General features: G+C 39.0%; 1 protein-coding gene across 1 annotated transcript in view; it reads right to left on the bottom strand.

The window, feature by feature from the left end:
• XRN1 (5'-3' exoribonuclease 1) overlaps positions 1-19,822 on the bottom strand; it is a 52,143-nt gene that overhangs the window by 10,134 nt on the left and 22,187 nt on the right. The window contains exons 17-31 of the mRNA XM_015413486.1: positions 17,009-17,129; positions 16,818-16,919; positions 15,341-15,444; positions 14,768-14,899; positions 13,962-14,124; positions 13,089-13,202; positions 12,629-12,727; positions 11,912-12,027; positions 10,640-10,786; positions 9,553-9,642; positions 8,677-8,812; positions 6,918-6,974; positions 5,322-5,454; positions 2,223-2,292; positions 1,347-1,572 (exon numbers count right to left, since the gene is read on the bottom strand). Coding sequence (XP_015268972.1) covers positions 1,347-1,572; positions 2,223-2,292; positions 5,322-5,454; positions 6,918-6,974; positions 8,677-8,812; positions 9,553-9,642; positions 10,640-10,786; positions 11,912-12,027; positions 12,629-12,727; positions 13,089-13,202; positions 13,962-14,124; positions 14,768-14,899; positions 15,341-15,444; positions 16,818-16,919; positions 17,009-17,129 — 1,810 coding nt within the window. The remainder of the gene's footprint in view (positions 1-1,346; positions 1,573-2,222; positions 2,293-5,321; positions 5,455-6,917; positions 6,975-8,676; positions 8,813-9,552; positions 9,643-10,639; positions 10,787-11,911; positions 12,028-12,628; positions 12,728-13,088; positions 13,203-13,961; positions 14,125-14,767; positions 14,900-15,340; positions 15,445-16,817; positions 16,920-17,008; positions 17,130-19,822) is intronic.

Below are 19,822 nucleotides of genomic sequence, written 5' to 3'. Positions count from 1 at the left end.
GAGGCCAGGTGTACCACTGTAGTGGGAATGGGTCGGTAGACCTGGCCTCCGGAGGCCGGAGACCAGGTGTACCACTGTAGTGGGAATGGGTCGGTAGACCTGGCCTCCGGAGTCCAGAGGCCAGGTGTACCACTGTAGTGGGAAGGGGTGAGTAGACCTGGACTCCAGAGTCCGGAGGCCATGTCTGCCAATCTAGTGGGAAGGGGTGGGTAGACCTGGCCTCTGGAGGGGGGGCACTCCAGGGCAGGGGGGTAATCGAGCCAGGGGGTGGACGGGGGTGGAGGAGATGGGAGAACCGGCGGGATAGGGGGGGAACTTACCTCCTCCTGCTGCTTCCTCCTCTTCCTCATAGTTGTGGAGTTCCCCCTCTCCCGCGAGTATCGCGGGTCCCCCCCTTGTTTAATATAATGCATATACCATGTTTTGTCACTTTAACAGCTGCTTCCTCTTTTAAAAGGTTTAAGCCCCCCCCCCACTATAAAGTTAACAGAGACCTACTTAGGAGGTAAAAAGAAAATAACCGCTTACTTTGTATTTTTGATTGCCACCTAAATATGCTCCTTTCGGGAGAGAACTGGGGTTCTGATTTTCAGACTTGAAACTGTTTTGTTGCCGTCCATTCAATTGCTAAATCATCAATTGAGAAAGTAAAGTAGCTTTTCACTTTTTTTCTGAAATAGTTAACTTACTGATGGTTTTTCATCAGAATGACCCTGCACCACCTCAATGGTCATAAAGTCAAATCAAATTTTGTTGAAAAAGGAGAACCCATTTCCTTGCCAAACTGTTCCACAGTTCTGTTTGTGTTCAAACTGCTCTCTATAGCTGAATTCAGACTGCTTTCAGTCAAGGTTGAAATCTAATTCTGTCAGCACTAAATCCTTGTTCTGTCAGGGCTATTCACAGACAGTATATGTCTCTTTCTCAGCTAAAGCAGGAATCTGACTGGCTCTCCTCAACATCCAACTCTCTCAAGACTTTCTTTGCTCAGCTGATACTAACCAATCAAAATGCTTGGAACAGTCTGTCACTCTAGGCTCTCTGGCTTTATGTAGAATTAACCCTTCACAGTCCTTTGGTTGTTGGCACAGCACTTCTAAGCCTCTTAAAAGTACAGTCCGTCACTGTTGCCCTTCCCCAGTGTCCAAGAACAGAGCTATGATCATTCTAGCTACTACCTAGTGTAAAGCTGGATTAATCTGTCCTAGTTACTATTACTGTAATCAGAAAACTTTGTTTAAACTTTACCATGAAAACCAAAACATTTAGTTAGCACCCACTGAGACCTAGTTTGAGCAACGGCTCAGTTTCTGTGATTTAATTTGAAGAACTAAATGTGGACTTACTCGAGTTGGAACAAAGAGGGAACGAGGGGAATGGTTGAGGCCTCCTAGATGTGCTTTTTGCGAAGATACAGAACATGATTCAGGTGAACATGAGCTGTAGGGACTCACAGCTGGCTGGGGTTTAACTATGGCTGTTAGCTTCTGGTTTCCTGTTTCAGACCGATGGCCATGAGAAAGATTAATTAAGGCACTGGCTGGCATGCGGTACCCTCTGGCTGGTGAGCACCTAAAGGAAAATTTAAAAAAAGCTAATAAAGTTTTTTGTGTTAGTATATTTTCAAAAACTCTTATAATGCTACAAATGGAAGCTAAGGTTAATCTAGCAAAACTAGTATACAGAACTCTATTCTAAGAAACCTGGGTTCAGATCCCACTTTTTCAAAGACCACTGGGTGATATCATGCTTTTGACTTACTATTCTTTCTCATCTATAAAATAACCAGGAAAATAGCCAGGAAAAAAGTTGAAGAAAAATAATGAATTCTAATATAACAAGGCATGCCAAGGTAAACACAGCCCAATTTGAAACAAATACACACACAAATAAAACTGTGTTTATACATTGTCTGTATTATATATGTGTGCATTTGTTTCAAACCAGTTGGCTGCTTTTGTCTTTACATACTGCGTGCATTAGGTATCTTCATGATTTCTCCTCTTTTTTGTTTTGTTTTTCTGCCTCAATGATAAAAAAGAGTAACTTACTGCTTTTTACAGTGTTCTTGTTAGAATTAATTAATAAAGGTTGTAAAAACTTGCTCACTAGAAATGTTGAACAAAATCGTAAAGAATACATTTCTGTGCAATATTATATCTTTTCATACAAGTTCATGCATCACACTGAAAAAAGATGTTCCTAACTTTATCTCTACAAACCTGAGTGTTAAGCCTCCATGAAACTCTTCATCAAACAGTACTTCATATAGCACATCAGATTCTCTGCTGGCTGGAAAAAAACCCAAAGAACACAATAAATAATAATTAAGGATGAAATGGGGTACTAATGAAAGAGAAACGTTATTGCTTAAAGGCTGCTAGTCTCATCTTCAAATGCTAAACTGTAGGACTCGGTGGTGTTTCATGGGTTTTAGGTCTTGCATTCGAGAAATTAGGTCTTGCATTCGAGAAATTAGAGGGTGCTTAAGCTGGTGGTTCTTGTGTGACATATAGCTGACCAGGAACTGGAATACTTGGAATACTGTGTTCATTTGGAATACTGTGTGCAGTTCTGGGCACCACACCTTAAAAAGGATATTATAGCTTTGGAAAAAGTGCAGAAAAGGGCAACTCGAATGATAAAAGGGTTGGAACACTTTCCCTATGAGGAAAGGTTAAAGCGCTTAGGGCTCTTTAGCTTGGAGAAAAGACGACTGAGGGGTGACATGATCGAGGTTTATAAGATTATGCATGGGAAAGAGCAGGTAAAGAAAGAGGTACTTTTCTCCCTTTCTCACAATACAAGAACTCGTGGGCACTCAGTGAAATTGCTGAGCGGTCGGGTTAGAACGGATAAAAGGAAGTACTTCTTCACCCAAAGAGTGATTAACACATGGAATTCACTGCCACAGGAAGTGGTGGGTGCTACAAGCATGGACGGCTTCAAAAGGGAATTAGATAAGCATATGGAGCAGAGGTCCATCAGTGGCTATTAGCCACAAGGTATAGCTAGGGGCTCTGGGGCAAGTGATGCTCTGTCTTCTTGGTGCTTGGGGGGGGGGTCAACAGTGGGAGGGCTTCTAATGTCCTGGCCCCACTGCTGGACCTCCTGATGGCACTGGTATTTCTGGCCACTGTGTGACACAGAGTGTTGGACTGGATGGGCCTTTGGCCTGATCCAACATTGGCGTCTCAAAAAAAAAAAAAAAAAAGAAGGAACCAAACAGCATTTCAAATCTTATGTCAGGGTTGGCATTCTATTCTATTGCCCAATCAAATATTACTGCCCATTATTTGACTGTGGTCAAATATTACCAAATACTCTCTGAAGCCAAGAATGCCACTATGCAAGTGACAGCTTTCCTTCTTTATTTAATTATGGTATTTATTAGTGAGGGCAAGAGAGGGGGCTATTTGCCCCCTAAGTGCTGTAGCAGGTGGGGCAAACTTAGCAGTACAGCAGTGCTTCTCTTACTGGCCATTTGCTATAACTTCAGGCATCTCCAAACAAGAAGAACTGGCCCATTGTCTACTTAGCCCAATTGCCCTTAAAACCAACTTCTGTTCATATGGCATTGCCCTATTTCTTTTTTTAAAATTTCATTTTTAACATCTTTTTTGAACCTGTAGCTTAAACCTGGCTTTCAGGAATAAAACATTGAATAGGCCCATGAGAGTTGTTGATAATTATAAAAGCCTTGGCTGTCAAAAGTTATAATTCATTTCATTTTCTAAAACAGGTAGTCTCAATTCTTTCACAAAACTTAACCAGTTAATACAATTAGCATAAGCACCAAACTAGTTATTAAAGTGTCTTTGTTGCAGTTTCAACAAAGTTGATGCTATATAGAAATACGTAACCAATATTTGACCACACAATTGATCAAATCTTTTTCTGACTAGTCAAATGGCCAACAGTAGTTTACTGAATTAATTAATCAAAAAATGGAGAGGTCCTTCAAAAAAATGAATGTCACCTAACATGTTGTACAGATGCTTTCTAAACAGGCTGGTACATTGTCAGTGGCTCTTTTGACATTTGTTCTTAATTCATTGATTTATGCATTCTAGAGAGGTGCTAGTACAAACACAAAGTCTTGGGGCACTTTTACAATGACTGCAGCATAAACTTTCAAAGACCAGAATCCTCTCCCATCAGATGCATGAAATTGTCAGCTAAGGTGGTATGTATATCCCAAGTACAGAAAAAGAAGAAAAAAAACTTTTTTACAAAATGAGGCTAGAAGTTAAGCAGAGCAAGTGATAGCTGTAGGTTTGTCTCAGTACTTTGCATAACTTAAAGGAATACAGAATCCACAAAGTATAGCCCCACTGATGGACCTCCTGATAGCACCTGGGTTTTGGCCACAGTGTGATGCAGGGTGTTAGACTGGATGGGCCACTGGCCTGATCCAACATGGCTTCACTTATATTCTTAGGTTTTGTTCATTTGACTGGATTCTTTATTTGTTTGTTCACTGCACTGTACTGTATTAAGCATTACTGCTACCTAGCGCACTGCTCAATCTCTTAGCCTCATTTTGTTAAAACTCCCCTCCCCTCAATTTTCTTCTCCTTTTGATACTCAGGGAATACTCAGGAGAGAGGACCTTTTAAGTGGTAGCCCCACAATCATGGAACAATCTCGATCTTCAGGAGTCAGTTGAACAGTTTTATTGAGGACTGCATTTGACTGATTTAGTCTTTATTTACTGGGAGTCCTAAATGGAGTTTTTAAAATCTAAATTGTGACCTTTTATGTGTTTTTAATTGTTTTATTTATATTGTTTTAATGTTTTTATAATAGTTATATTGTAAGCTGCCTTGAGTTCTATAAAGGCAGCTAATAAATGTTTTAAATAAATAAAATATACATAATCAGGTAGTCAACTGGGAACAAAGCTGATCTGGATTACAAGAGCTTAAGCCACAATAAAGTTTTACCTGGAAGATGCATGATACTATTTTGATCCAAAAAGCATCAAGACTCCTATCAGCCTCTAAAGTATGTTACATCTGAGGCATCTACAGAGTCTCTGTAATCCTGGGAGCAAAAAAATCCTAAAACCAAACCAAATCATGCTTCTTATTACCTTTGTACCTCTTTCCCCCTAGTATAAGGACCTCTCATTTATGGTGATATTCTCTAAAAGTGCTACATAAATAAGCTAAAGCATTAGCACATTTCACTTGTCAGCAAAAATTTATATCATAAAATTTTAAATAATGCATTGTTTTAAACTTGACATGGCCAATAAATGATTCTTATGTTCTTTTAAAAGCAGAGAGTTTGTCCATATATCAGTGATGTAATTTTACCTCCTTTAATTCCAATTATGGTACCACGAAGACCAATGGGAACTGAAAAGCTCTCTCTTACATTTACAACACGGTCAAACAGTCGATATTCTGCATCTCGGTCTGGTATGGTTCCATGCTGCTGTTCTAAAGGCTGGTAGGAATCAAGACTAATGAAATCACAGCAAGATGCCAAACATGTACTACTTTCAGACTTCACAACAAAATCAGTAACATATGTCACTAAAAATTAAATACATTGGCTTGGATTCCATCTAAATTCTACACACAGAAGCACCCCCAACCCCACCCCAGTAGCCAGAAATGCTGCTTCTGGGGCATGGAGGATCCACAGGAGCAGAAAGAGGGGAAGTTGGATTACTGCTGTTGGAGAGGACAATTGAGGGAGAGGAGAACCTTGTGCACGTGGTTCTTATTGCATACAAGTCTAAATCTCATTGAAAATCAACTTCAATAATACAGATCCCTACAACAAGGTAAGCACATTTTACGAGACTCTCTTATAGTCGAAATCCTGTCTCAAATGCTGATCCATAAAAATGCAGATTAGTTAAACTTTAACCTGAACTATTAAACACAAAAACTGACATATGAACTGACACATGGACAGGGTAACTGTATGGCTTTAAAGTATCGCTATGATTTCTTTATACTTTAAGGGACTTGAGGATGTGGAAGCAGAAGGTTTTGAAAGCGAAGTTTCTATAAAATCTAACCATTTTGCAAAGAATAGGGAATGTTTTTTGTCAGTTGCCCCGGGTTTTATAGAGATATTTATTTTTTTCTAGGGCATAGTATTCCCAAACCTTCATGTACCATTGGTGGAGAGTAAGTGAGTTGTTGCCTTTCCAATTACTAGCAATTACCACCTTGGCAGCCATCAGCAAAGTTGAAATTAAGTCCTTATGTATTGCAGGAATATTAATATCTTGCCATAAGTCTAACAATATCAATTCAGGGGGAAGAGGTAAGTCTACGTAATGGGATCTGACGCATTGTGTCAAAACGCAGATGAAATGGATCAACTACCAAAGCATTCTCATTCTGTTATCTAAGAAGCAGATGTATTTATCAGAGTATTACAATGAAGACTGCGCACACGGTTTTCCTCTGATTGTTTTATAATGTTTTAAATGTTTTATGTGGATTTTATGGTACTCTGTACTGACTAATGTAAGCTGCCCTGAGCCTGTTTGCAGGAATAAATAAATAAATAAATAAGATCATAACGTGTTCAAAGTAAATTTACATCAGTAGTATCTACATGGTGAATGAAGCTACTGTTGGTCTAAATACAGCAAGTTATCCATGGCATTTGTAAGATGCTTTATGCAACACCTCCAGAATTACACAGTTTAAAAACACACACATACACATCCAAACAAGCCAGAAGTAACTGCTGTGAAGGTGACATTAAAGTATGCCTCACTACTGTAGACAAGATAACACCTGACTATCATCGACAAATTTTACTACTGAACATTTTTAATTAATATTATAGTTTGAAGTATGACAGTCCAGAAGTCTTTATAAAACACAAAGAATTCCACTTTGGTCATATCTTACAAGATCTGTAATGAAACAGTCAAAACTTACTCTGTATAACAAGTGGGGTTTCACAGTCACACGTACTTTCTTATTACTTTTTCTTTGCTGAGGGAATACGAAACAAAAACTAATAAAACAAACCATTTTAGGATTGCATAACCCTACAAAAAATTATATTTTCCAGCACAAAGCAGCAAACCACTCTTCCCTTCTATACAAGATGACCAATATATTTGATATACAGCTAATCATGCCTAGAGATTAATGCCATCTTTCCCTGAGGAGACTTATGCATGAGCATATTGGTATTAAGAGAAAGACCATCAGGACTGTCATGGACAACTCAGAACTTAGGCAAGTCTAATATCTCAAATAAAATTAGACCTCCTGGGGGCCTCTGATATCCCCCAGACTAAAGGGAATTTATTTGGAAGGAATATACAACTATAGAGATTGGAAGGGGAAACCAATGTTTGTTTTCCAAACTACTGACTAAAATCCAGATAGCAACTTTGCAAATCCCAAGAATTTGTGCATAGTCAATAGGATTTTAGACTTGCTTGAAACTGCTGCCCCCTAAGACGCATCTCAAACTGCTAACAAGTATGCTTGCAGGGGAGGAGGGGAGAAAACTGACTGCTATTCAAGAACACAAACCTTACAGAAGCCTTGTTACAAAATCCTGGAGTTAGTACAGTGCAAGCACCAGTCTATTAATAGATCTGGTTCAAACCCTTGTATGGCTGCCTTAAGTTCCTATAAGGTAAAAAGGCAGGTAATAAATGTTTTAAACAAATAAACAATAAATCCCCACTCAGCCATGAAGCTCAATGGGTGATCAATCACCCTCAGACTAATTTAACTCACAGGGTTGTTGTGAGGACAGAGGAGAACCATCTGCGCAGAACTGAGCTCCTTGGAGGAACAGCAGGTAATAAGAATGTAATAGATTAAAAACTTTCCTAAGCAAGCATATACATGATTTCACTGGAATCATGCTATACATGATTTCACTGGAAAACAGGCTGGCAAACAGCTGATCAGGCCTAATAAGCTGGTAGAAGAGAAGAGGAAGAGATTGGATTTATACCCCGCCCTTCACTTGGAGTCTCAGAGCGGCTTACAAATTCCTTTCCCTTCCCCTCCCCACAACAGGCACCCTGTGAGGTGGGTGGGGCTGAGAGAACTCTGACACAAACTGCTCTTTTTCAAGGACAGCTGTGCCAGAGCTTGTGACTGACCCAAGGTCACATCAGCAGGTGCAAGTGGAGGAGTGGGGAATCAAACCCGGTTCTCCCAGATTAGAGTCCGTGCACTTAACCACTATACCAAACTGGCTCTCAGTCAGTAATACTGCCAACATCTTTTTCCAAGTTGCTGAAACATATAAAGCAGCTTGTAATTCAAAGTTAATCTGCAATTATTTTGCCAGTTAACTGAGTACCGATTTCTAAGCACTAGTGGAATTTGTCATAAATAACTTACTGTCCCTTTACTAGAGAAAGCCATTAGAGAGCCAGTGTGGTGTAGTGATTAAAGTGTTGGACTAGGATCTGCTAAACCCAGGTTTGAATCCCCCCTCTGCCATGGAAGCTTGTTGGGTGACCTTGGGCCAGTCACATACTCTCAGCCTAACCTACCTCACAGGGTTGTTGTGAGGCTAAAATGGAGGAGAGGAGAACATCGAAAGCCACTTTAGGTCCTCATTGGAGAGAAAGGCAGAAAGTAAATAATGAAATAAATTATACTAAATATTGTTATTATAAGACACATCTGTAGTTCCTCTGCCTTTTTTAAAAAAAAGTACCTTGCACTTTTCTATTTCTTCTTCAATCTTCTCAACAATAGCAGCATCCAGAATTTGTAAATCACAAGAAGAACGAGAAAGAGTGCTAACAGGATGAGCCTTTAGCCATGCAACGATTTCTTGAACTTTTTCAGCACTAGATTAAGAATTATTCCATATTAATAAACATCCCCAAGAATTACATTTAAAGTTAATTTTTACATTGCCTAAAATACAGAAATACTGTTGAATAAAGCTTGTATAGCAGTTATCCATTGTACAGCAAATTCAATTGCTGAGCTTACAGACAGTTAAAAGTATAAAACTGAGTTTGCCCTGTCTAGTTATAGTTATATCCAAATAATTATTTACTAGCTTACTATAATTATCTACTGTCCCTATAATTATTACAGTGAAGACCCTAATGATTTAAACTGGCTATGCTAATAAATAATTTTGCCTTAGAAAATAAAAAAGCAAGATTCCATCCACTAAAAATCATCGCCAAAAACAGCTTTCCATTACTGTAGCACAACTTCCGCTCTTGTCAAACTTCTCTTCTTCAATAAATGCATGACTTGTTTTCAGGTTACTACAGTACTTGAGTATTTTAAATTTTCTGATAAAATGAGAGATGAAATGTCTGAAATCTATTGATTATATTGACTCTGGATAATCTGCCTTGAGTCTGCCTTGAGTCTGCAAAATAAATCTCCAGAACTGCACAATCCACCTCCTGTGAAGATTTCCAAGGCTTTTCAGTTTATTTACAGTTAAGTATAGGTGGTATAAGTGAGTAAGTGTTAAACGTTAAGGATCCCCATGGGATCTTCTATCAAATCCAAAATGGATCCAGGGATTTATCTATTGTATTTTCAGAAGGTATGAACTTCTTACCCATTCTCTTCTTCACCAGGCCAAATATCATCTTCATAGAATATATCTTCTTGACTGTTTTTCGCTACGTAGCTGAAAAGTTCTGGGACCCTAATGAATACAGAAATAAATCTGAGTAAATTTCCTAACATCTCTGGGAAAATTCTCAAGATCTTAGCTTATTGGCAGAACACTGAGCAGGTGCAACAGAACAGCAGATTGAGTACTGAAAAGAGATTTGGGATCCAAGATGCAATGTCTTATAATATTTTGGGATATTTTTAGTGCATAATTGATCTCAAATGTGGCATGACCAAAATTCAGAATTCAAAACCGAGACTTCTCTCTCTCTTATTTGTATAACTTATTTGGACCATGGGAAATACGTACTGTACATCATGCTGTTAGCACTTGGTAAAATGTTGCTATTTGTACAGTATGTTGGCAGTAAAACAAATAGTATCTAATAACGACCCAAAGAATGCAAAACTCTTGGTGGGAGGCTCCTTGTGCCAGTGGCAGAAGTTTCCTTACAGCAATGGAATGCAGACTTTGGATCTAACATATTTTCCAGGGAGAACAAAGCTTAGCAGAACCTATAAAGCTTGTAATTTGTTGCCATTTTTATTCTTCTATCACCAGAAAGGATGAATGGGAAGTACACCAATCTCAAAGTGGTTGGGACAAGCTATTCAACAAAGGCAGACAACTGTGCTGACCCCATGGTCAACAAATTTTAACCACATCTGCTGCAAAAATAGAAATCTCAGTCATGGGGAAGTGAGGGGAAAAAATCAAGAATGGTATGACTCATGTAAGCTTATATGTTTCTGGCAAATAAACTGAGATACAGCCACTCCACCTTATTGATTATTGTTGCCAGAATATCTGATAGGGTGAAGAAAACATATTTCACTGGCTGTATTCTTTATTTTTTGAAATTCAAGGCTGCCTTTCCCTGCTAATGTAGGCTCAAGAAAACCTAAACAAAAACTACTAATATAAATAATGCCATCAATAAAACAGAAATAAATGCACCTACAATATTAAACTTAATATTAGTTTATACAGTGGACTGTTATGATGCAAGATGTATCCAATTTAATACCTTTCTAAATATTCAGCAAGGAGTTGTTCTACTGCAGAAGAATACATCCACTCATTTCCAACTTTCTTAGTATATCCAGGGACTTCTTCATTCTTTTTATTGAATTTTAGGTTCAGCCCCACATTTGCTTTATGGTCTCCATGCAGACTGCAAAAGAAAGTCAGATCAAGTTGGGGGGGGGGGCATATAAATAAACAGAGATAATTCCCTCCCAATGCCACCCCCCATAGACCTGCCACTTTTCCTGCTTCCTTCTCTCCTATCCACCCACCAAACAAATCTACTTTTATATAACCCCCGCACCCACTTTTCAGCTTTCCCTCCTTTTTTCCTTCCTTGTGCAGCCTCTTTCCTATCCTTCTAACTACATTTTCAATTCCCCCCCTCCGTTTCAGCTTCTTCTCCTCTCCCCTGTCCCTACTTCTTTGTCCCTCCAAGTCTTTTTTGGTCTCTCCCCTCCCTGCCTTTGACTGAGAAACCAAGGCTAGGAAGGCTCAGCAATAGCGGTGGTCATGGAGCTCTTAGAACATAGTATAATGAGAACTCAGTGGGCATTTGTCTCATAAAACTACAGGCATTGCTTCTATTAGGGGGTTAACCCTGCAAATGTATTTTTATTTCAGATTTTTCTATGAACCTGGGGCTTCCCTCAGACTTCTAGAACAGTCCCTCCTGTGTCTCTGGCCCCACTGTGTAGATTTTTGGATCCTCAGTGCAGCAGTTTTCTATTCTGACTTTCCTCTCCATTGCCAAACATAAAGCAAATGAAGATGCAACACACAGGCAGAACCCCTTCCCTTTTCATTTCTATCATCAGAATCAAACTTCAGAAGAGCTAGTGGTAACCAGGTAATAGCACCTTGGTAGTTCATAGTAAAAGCTTTTCTAGATCAAATCAAGCCTGAAGCTAAAATGACTAAACTGAGGCTACCATACTTTGGTCACATTATGAGAAGACAAGACTCACTAGAAAAGACAATGCTAGGAAAAGCTGAAGGCAGCAGAAAAAGAGGAAGACTCAACATGAGATGGATTGATTCAATCAAGGAAGCCATGGCCCTCAGTTTGCAAGACCTGAGCAAGGCTGTTAATTATTATTATTTTATCCTGTTTATATCCCACTCTGTATTGACAGGACATTTGGTGTGACATTAATTCACAGGGTTGCTCTAAGTTGGAAGCGACTTAATGACACTTAACACATACAGCTCTAGCTTTAATTCACATACACAATTAGTTGTCTCACGGCAAAGAAGTTTACAGAAAACTTACCTTTTCCTGGATCCTCGTCCAACAAAAATGCTTCCGGTAAACCTAGACACAAGATAGCCGCTTATACCAAGACGGGAAGCCAAAACATACCCAGGATTGTACTTCACAGAATATTTCTGCATAAACAAACAAACAAATGTCTGTAACTGAAAAAATGAAGTAGTCTTTTTGGAATCTGAGTCACTTCTCTGTTTAACATGTTATCTTTTGATCCTTAGGCTTTGAGAGGAAGAAACAAAATACAAATAACCATCAGCAATAAATTTCGCTATCATGACCTCTCAATTTCCACAATAAAGCAAGCATCGAATAAGCTATCGTTAAGATTGATCTGGCATTGGGGTTTCTTGTACTCTTGATCTGGCAATTTGCACTAAGTGGTAATCCAGGAAGAAGTTCCACAAAAGAAGAAAACCTCATGGAACCCAGAGCTGTCTTGGCTGGCGTTATGTTTTCAACCTGCAAGGATTATACCATCCACACATCTGCAGAATGTTTATACAGAGTCTTCAAGGCAGAGAAGGAGACCTGTGTGTTCTAAGAATGTGCAGTCAACATGGTAACTAATGAAAACCTGAAACAAATACATCCAACTATTCAATATCATTATAACTAATCCAAACGGAAAGATTAGCAGGTAATATCAGAAAGCATTCTGATCTCACCATTATTCCGGCACCTGGCTAATACAGCTTCTGAAGACATATATCCACTTACGTGCTGATTCTGTATTAAGGCATCCAGTTGAGGTTCACATGGGATACTGAAAACAACACGAATTCTACCTTCTGAGATCACATCACATGAATCTTGAACCTTTATAAAAAATGAAAAATGTCAATGGGATGCATCCTAATGATCACCAGGGCAGCTAAAAGGGCTCACTGTATTTTTGAGAGGACAGAGGTCTCCAGACTGCATACACAGTTTGCCAAATGCACTTTGAAAACAGGCTGCTTGGTGAATGGGCAAGGGAAGGGAGCTTGGGGTCCCCAACATTTTAAAACCAAAATGGGTTTCCTGTAATTGCTAAATTTCAGAACTGCTAGACACCCAAGTATTCCAACCTAGTTTAGGTAGCCTGTTAGGTAGGAGCAGTTACTGTTTCATCAAAGAGTCATTCTTGATTTTTAGAAAAATCTTTTGGAACTGTTTTTTCAGGGTATTTAAAACTAACTTCTCCTGTGCACCCATAGTAAGGTGTTCCCAGCATGAAGACGGTACATCCAAGAGGGAATAGGTCATCCAAAGTGTTGATCTTAGAGAAGCGGGAATCGAAAGCTTTTATATCCTGTATGAAAAAACAGAAAAAGTTCAATTAAGGATTAAGCATAACCATATAAGCTTGAATCCCATTCTACAATTATAAGAGCAGAGATATCCTTTCACTGTCTGTGTGTGGGGGGGGATGAAGAGTTTCAGCAAATCTCTTTTTCCTCTACAGCACTGCATAGCATTTCATGCTGTTTTATGCCTTCATTCTCAGGATTTGCTTTTCCAGGATGCAGAGGGTTTCAAAGCAGGAAACTATTGCTCTATTATAAAGCTTAATTTGGAAGATATTATTTTTACCATTTCCATTCCAATTGAAGCCCTGGGACTGGTATGAACAATTCCTTAACATTATGATGTTAATATGCTATACTATGGATTTGGGACTCTGACCCTTAAATTCCACAGCAGACTCTGATCCATGACATCAGGCTACTTACTGAAGGCAAGGGCAGATGATAATATCCCTTCAATGTGTACCATGGTACAAGATTAGGAGGGTGATGGTGACAGTGAAATTTAAGCTAGAATTATGCTCCACAGCCCTGTCTCTCAGAGGATGCAGAGCTCTAGTAGGACTGCAGACTACAGTGGGAATGAAGCAACAGGTTTGTGGACTTCAACTGTACAAGTGTATCCTACAACAGTTAACTTTTTCAGAGCTTAAAGGTTTTTTAAAAAATATACTGAATTGGCAAAAAGCAACGAACCCTTGAAAATTACCTGACATGAAGTCATAAAGACTGGACTGGCAAAATAAAAAAATGGGGGAACTCACCTTGACAATTGTTTGGTATGCAAAAGGCAGAACTTGCTTGGACCACTGTTTCTCCAAACATACTTTGCCACCTTGATTCAACTGGTATCTACGCCCAGTGAGTAACTGTGCATATATAATTACAGAGGTCTCATTTATAATGATACCTTTTCTTCTTTGGTAGCTGATGGAAAGAGGAAACAGTAGATTAAAAGGTGTGTACTTGAAGAAAAAAAGGAACAAATATTGTCGCCTTAATTTTACAATTCACCCTCTTTCTGAAGAGCTGATACTCTATAACTACCAAAGTAACATCCATTTTACAAGATACTCTGGACAGAAAGACATTTCCAGCCCTCTACTTCTACATTACACATAGCAAAAAGATGAACTACGGCCAGAGTAATATCCATGCTAGTCTATAGCAGAAAAAAACAGAAGTTTCTGTAGATGGGAACCCACTTTGTCACAGACATGTAATGGATCTTCACTAGGCAGGCAGATATATGTTTCTACATTATTATAAATATGCTATGAAGAAAATTTGCTAACAGCAGGGCTAAAGGGCCATGGAAAGCAGGAATTACAAGGTGAGAAATAAAGTTCAACTGTAATCAGTAAAACACAGCAGCTATTGTGAATTACTATTATACTAATACTATTGTGAATGCGTTCTGTACTTTCAGCAGCCACCTTGAATCTAAGGCAATAAGGTGTTATATAAACTTTGAATAAGTGAAAGGGATGTTGCCGCCCTCCCAATAAATGAAAGCAGCAGTGTATCACAAGAAGCTTTCCTGTTATAAAGATGAGATGCAGAATCTTACTGTTCTGAGATCCCCTGGATTTCTTTTATCCATGTATTCCGCTCTTTATCTCCAACATATGATACTTTAGTCGGTGGCACAGCATTTTCTGTATAAAGTTTATGTGTTCCAGGAGGCTCTTCTGAATTAAACCTTAAAGTTAAGTATGCAGATGAATAATGCAAAACAAAAAATAAACCTACATTTGCAAAAGTAAATCTCAAACACAACTATTGGGAATTTACTAGCAAATGCACTTAAGGCAGCAGGTATAACAGAAATACATTTCTAATGCTACCAATAAAACTTAACTAAATTGCAGAAAAACAAACTCACTATGATTTGAGTAACGATAATACAGCTGGTTTTTTTTCATCACTTTTTCATCAAGGTTAAGTGTGGCTTGTCTCCAGTAAGCAGAGAGGACAGTAGGTGACTAACACTTCAATACAAACCAGTAATATTTCTACAGGCATATTGAAACATGAATATTAAAAAGAGTATATCAAGAATTACTATGATAGCTATTTTTCCAAGATCATACCACCCTAGGTGAAGTTTGTTTTAAATACTTTCTAATGTAGTTTCTCTTACTTTGTTTCGCCATCTGATACAGCGACAGCTCTTGCTTCCTCCAGGTGTGGCCAATTTACAAAAACCGATTTCCCTAGCACCAGACTGGCAACATTTTCTACACTCTAAAGAAGAAAAGCGTGTGACTCAAGATGGCAAAGCTAATCAAGGACAAACATTAAAATAATCGGCAGTACAGCATAGACCATTTATAGACATAAGTGAAATACATCATATTACAACGGTTCAAATTTGGGTTTGTTTCGTAACACAAAAAATCAGTTTTTTTAATGTACTTGATTGTGTTTCATTTTTAGAGCTGAATCACTTGTATGTGAAGAAGAAGCTTATTCAAATCTGGATTGAACAAATATGCTTTAGATTTAGAAGAAATAGCAATAATTGAATACTTTACATCTAAGGTTGTATATAAAAGCAGGAGTTAAACTCATATGGATTGGTTGGTCAGATTCTCTACCCAGGCCCACAGTGATATTTTTTCTCCCAAAAATATAATTTAGAAACCAGACTACAATTTTTTTCTTCAGAAAGTAACTGTAGAATCAGATATTGTTCCTGCAGCACTGGCAAGACACCAGATTTTAAACATTCATAGCATGAACACGATATGCACATGTTTGCCTTGCTGCTTGCTACCTGAGCTTGGAGATCACAAGCCTCTAGGAGTATGTAGAGTGCTTTACAGCCTTTCCCCCTGCACTCTAAATTCCATTTACTCTGCCCAACCAAGAGTTTAAAACATGCAAATAATTATAGAGAGTCACCACTTCCCTTTGGTGATGAAATACTTTTGTCCTGGACCGTAGGATGCCACAGAAGGGGCAAAAAAAAACTTTTCAGAGAAGAGATTAACATGCACTTCTTGGTCATTGGTGAACAATTAATGGAGAGTGTAATTGGAGTTTAGATTCAGCCTTCAAATCTATGACACTAGCCCCCCAAAACTATTTCTTGGCACTAGGATTCAACTGTGCATAGATCATATAGTGGTATGGTAACATCCTTCTCAGGCAGATAACTCATCTTTTACATGGTTGAAGTGGTTACCTAAAAGCTCCCTAGAGGAGGCTTTCTCTCATTGTATAATTCCTTCCTATTTCCTTTGTGCTTTTAATGCAAATGTACATAACAGATAATAAATACTGTCAATAAATCTTCACAATGGCACATTGTGACTCTCCTCTACTAAGACCTTCTCATAAAACAAAACTTCTTGAAAGACTATGGTGCAGCTGATGTAGTGTAGTAGCTGTGAGGTTCAGCTATGCATCAAAATGCTCTGGGTTCTAATCTTGCCTCTGCCAGGAATTCACTAGGTAAACCTCTCTCAGCTTCAGCCCTGCACTATGGGAATAACACTCACCTATCTTACAAAGCAGTTGTAACGATTACAAAGATAAGGTATGTGAAGAGCTTTGAATATTGAAAAGTACAATACAAGAGCAAGGTATTATTATTTAAAAAGCCAAACACTCACCAGTTCCTTTGACTCTTCATCATCAACTGTTATTTCTAACAGCATATTTTCTCCATGGCTGCTCTGCTGAAATACTTGTACCCCACTTTTTCTAAGATAGAACTGAAACAGAGGAAGAAAAATAATCCTTAGACTAAGTGCTATCCACAGAATAAACATCTGACCAAAATAAATGTGATGTTTTACTTTACCTTATGTTTAATGTGCTTCAAAGTAGGAAAGCCACAGAAATACAGCTTCCCTAAATCCACTTTAGTTATTTTATTATGGGATATATCTACATGCCAAGTATCCAAAGATATAGCTTTATGCCTACAAAACAAGATCACAGAATCACAAGAAGCTTCAACACATAGCTACCCCCAGATGTACAACATAAATATTGCTTTTAAAAGCATTTCAGGAAGTACTTTGCCGAATGACCCTTTCATCTTCATTTCTCTGTGCCTCCCCACCTCCTCCTGTAAAAATCAGTGAGGATCAGGGGACCATCAAAAAGATGTGAAAACTGTGGAATTAGAGAACAAGTGCGCTCTTCTTTTGCATGAGCTCCTGTGCTAATTGGAACAAGACTGTATGCAAGAGAGGGGAGATTTCTGCAGATTCCCTCTTGCTACAGATTCCCCCTTGCAACCCGCATCATTCCCAAGAAACCAACCCTAAGGAGCAGCTCTGGGGAGCAAAGAATACTGCAGTGGGAAGGGGCAATCAGCAGAGATCCTTTCTGTGAAATCTGCTCTGTTCACAGTGGTTTGGATCCAGTGCCTTTCATAATTAATGAACACTGTAAACCATTACACTATTTCCTTATGGCTACTTGCCACCTATAATGAAAGGATTACGTACTGCTGAAGAATCCTTCACCAAGGATAAAGAAAAACTGGGCTGCACCCAGCAATGTGCCAGCAGAACAAAAAGGAAAAAATGCCAGGTGATAGGTGACTGATTAATTATACAAAGTCCCTATGCGTTTCGCCATGCCGGCTTTGTCAGGGGAAATCTATAAAAGCATAATTTTGTATTTAATATGGATAATAGAAAGACCCCTTGATAAAAATTACTCCAGATTAAAATTAATTTCAAAAAAAAAACACATATTGGTCAATATATAATATGAGATAAACTATACATTGAACATGAAGCAAGACAATGAAAAATATATGAAGTAAACACTGACCAGATTCACCTAGTGCTGGAATTATCTGCAGCAATTAAATTCTTTTATTGTGGGGAATGAAACAGTGATTAGCTGAGCAAGGACAGAAGTCCAAGATCAGAGTTTAACCCATGAGGTGTCAAAGTATGCAACCTTAAAATCCACTCCAATTCCTTTTTTAACAAACTTTTTCATTATGATGGTAAGATTTATATAAACCCCCAAAATTAAAATCAGTGGGTCCATAAGAACATAAGAGAAGCCAACATTGGATCAGACCAATGGCCCATCCAATCCAACACTCTGTCACAGTGGCCAAAAATACCAGGTGCCATCAGGAGGTCCAGCAGTGGGGCTAGGACACTAGAAGCCCTCCCACTGTTACCCCCCCCCCCAAGCGCCAAGAATACAGTGCATCACCTGCCCCAGCCTGTGAGTTCCTATCTATACCTTGTGGCTAATAGCCACTGATGGACCTCTGCTCCATATGTTTATCTATTTCCCTTTTGAAGCCGTCCATGCTTGTAGCCCCCCTCCCCTCCTGTGGCAGTGAATTCCATGTGTTAATCACTCTTTGGGTGAAGTACTTCCTTTTATCTGTTCTAACCCGACCACTCAGCAATTTCATGGAGTGCCCACGAGTTCTTGTATTGTGAGAAAGGGAGAAAAATACTTCTTTCTCGACCTGCTCTATCCCATGCATAATCTTATAAACCTCGATCATGTCACCCCTCAGCCATCGTTTCGCCAAGCTAAAGAGCCCCAAGCGCTTTAACCTTTTTTCATAGGGAAAGTGTCCGAACCCTTTTATCATTCTAGTTGCCCTTTTCTGCACTTTTTCCAATGCTGTAATATCCTTTTTGAGGTGTGGTGACCAGAACTGTACACAGTACTCCAAATAAGGACGTACCATCGATTTATACATCAGTTTCGTGATCCTGTTTTTTGAGGATCATGAAACTGCAGAGGAAATCGGGCGAAGCCGCGGGTCAAATGCAGCCTCGCGGCTTCGGGTGTGAAATTGACCGATAGTATCGGGGCAAACGGTGGTGCAACATCGAGGCAGCTCTAGTGTGAAATCAGCCTTCATGTCATCTGCAAATATAGCCACTTTACTGTTTACTCCCAACTCCAAATCATTAATAAACAAGTTAAAAAGCACTGGACCGAGTACTGATCCCTGCGGTACCCCACTGCTTACCACCCTCCACTGAGAAAATTGCCCATTTATACTTATTCTCTGTTTCCTATTAATTAGCCAGTTTTTGATCCACAAAAGGACTTGTCCTTTTATCCTGTGACTATTCAGCTTACTTAGGAGTCTTTGATGAGGAACTATCAAAAGCTTTCTGGAAGTCATGGTAAACAACATCTATTGGGTCCCCCTTGTCCACATGTTTGTTCACTCCCTCAAAGAACACGAACAGGTTAGTGAGACAAGATCTTCCCTTACAGAATCCATGCTGAGTCTTCCTCAATAGTTTTTGTTCATCTATGTGCCTATTAATTCTTTCCTTAATAACAGTTTCCACCAACTTACCTGGTATCGAAGGCAGACTGACTGGCCTGTAATTTCCCAGATCTCCTCTGGAACCCTTTTTAAAGATGTGAGTGACGTTAGCTACCTTCCAGTCCTCAGGAATGGAGGCGGATTTTAATGAAAGATTACATATTTTTGTCAGGAGATCCACAAGTTCACATTTGAGTTCTTTCAGAACTCTCGGATTTTTGCCATCCGGACCTGGTGATTTATCAGTTTAAGTTGTCTATCAGTCGTAGGACCTCCATGTTCTTTCTCCATAAAATGCTGTACCGGAGGTACACCATTTTGCAAAGGATGTTGCTCCTA

The sequence above is a fragment of the Gekko japonicus genome, unplaced genomic scaffold (assembly GCF_001447785.1).
Source record: "Gekko japonicus isolate JY-2015 unplaced genomic scaffold, Gekko_japonicus_V1.1 scaffold155, whole genome shotgun sequence".
In the NCBI taxonomy this organism is placed as follows: domain Eukaryota; kingdom Metazoa; phylum Chordata; class Lepidosauria; order Squamata; family Gekkonidae; genus Gekko; species Gekko japonicus.
This window is presented reverse-complemented; position numbering and strand designations above follow the sequence as displayed.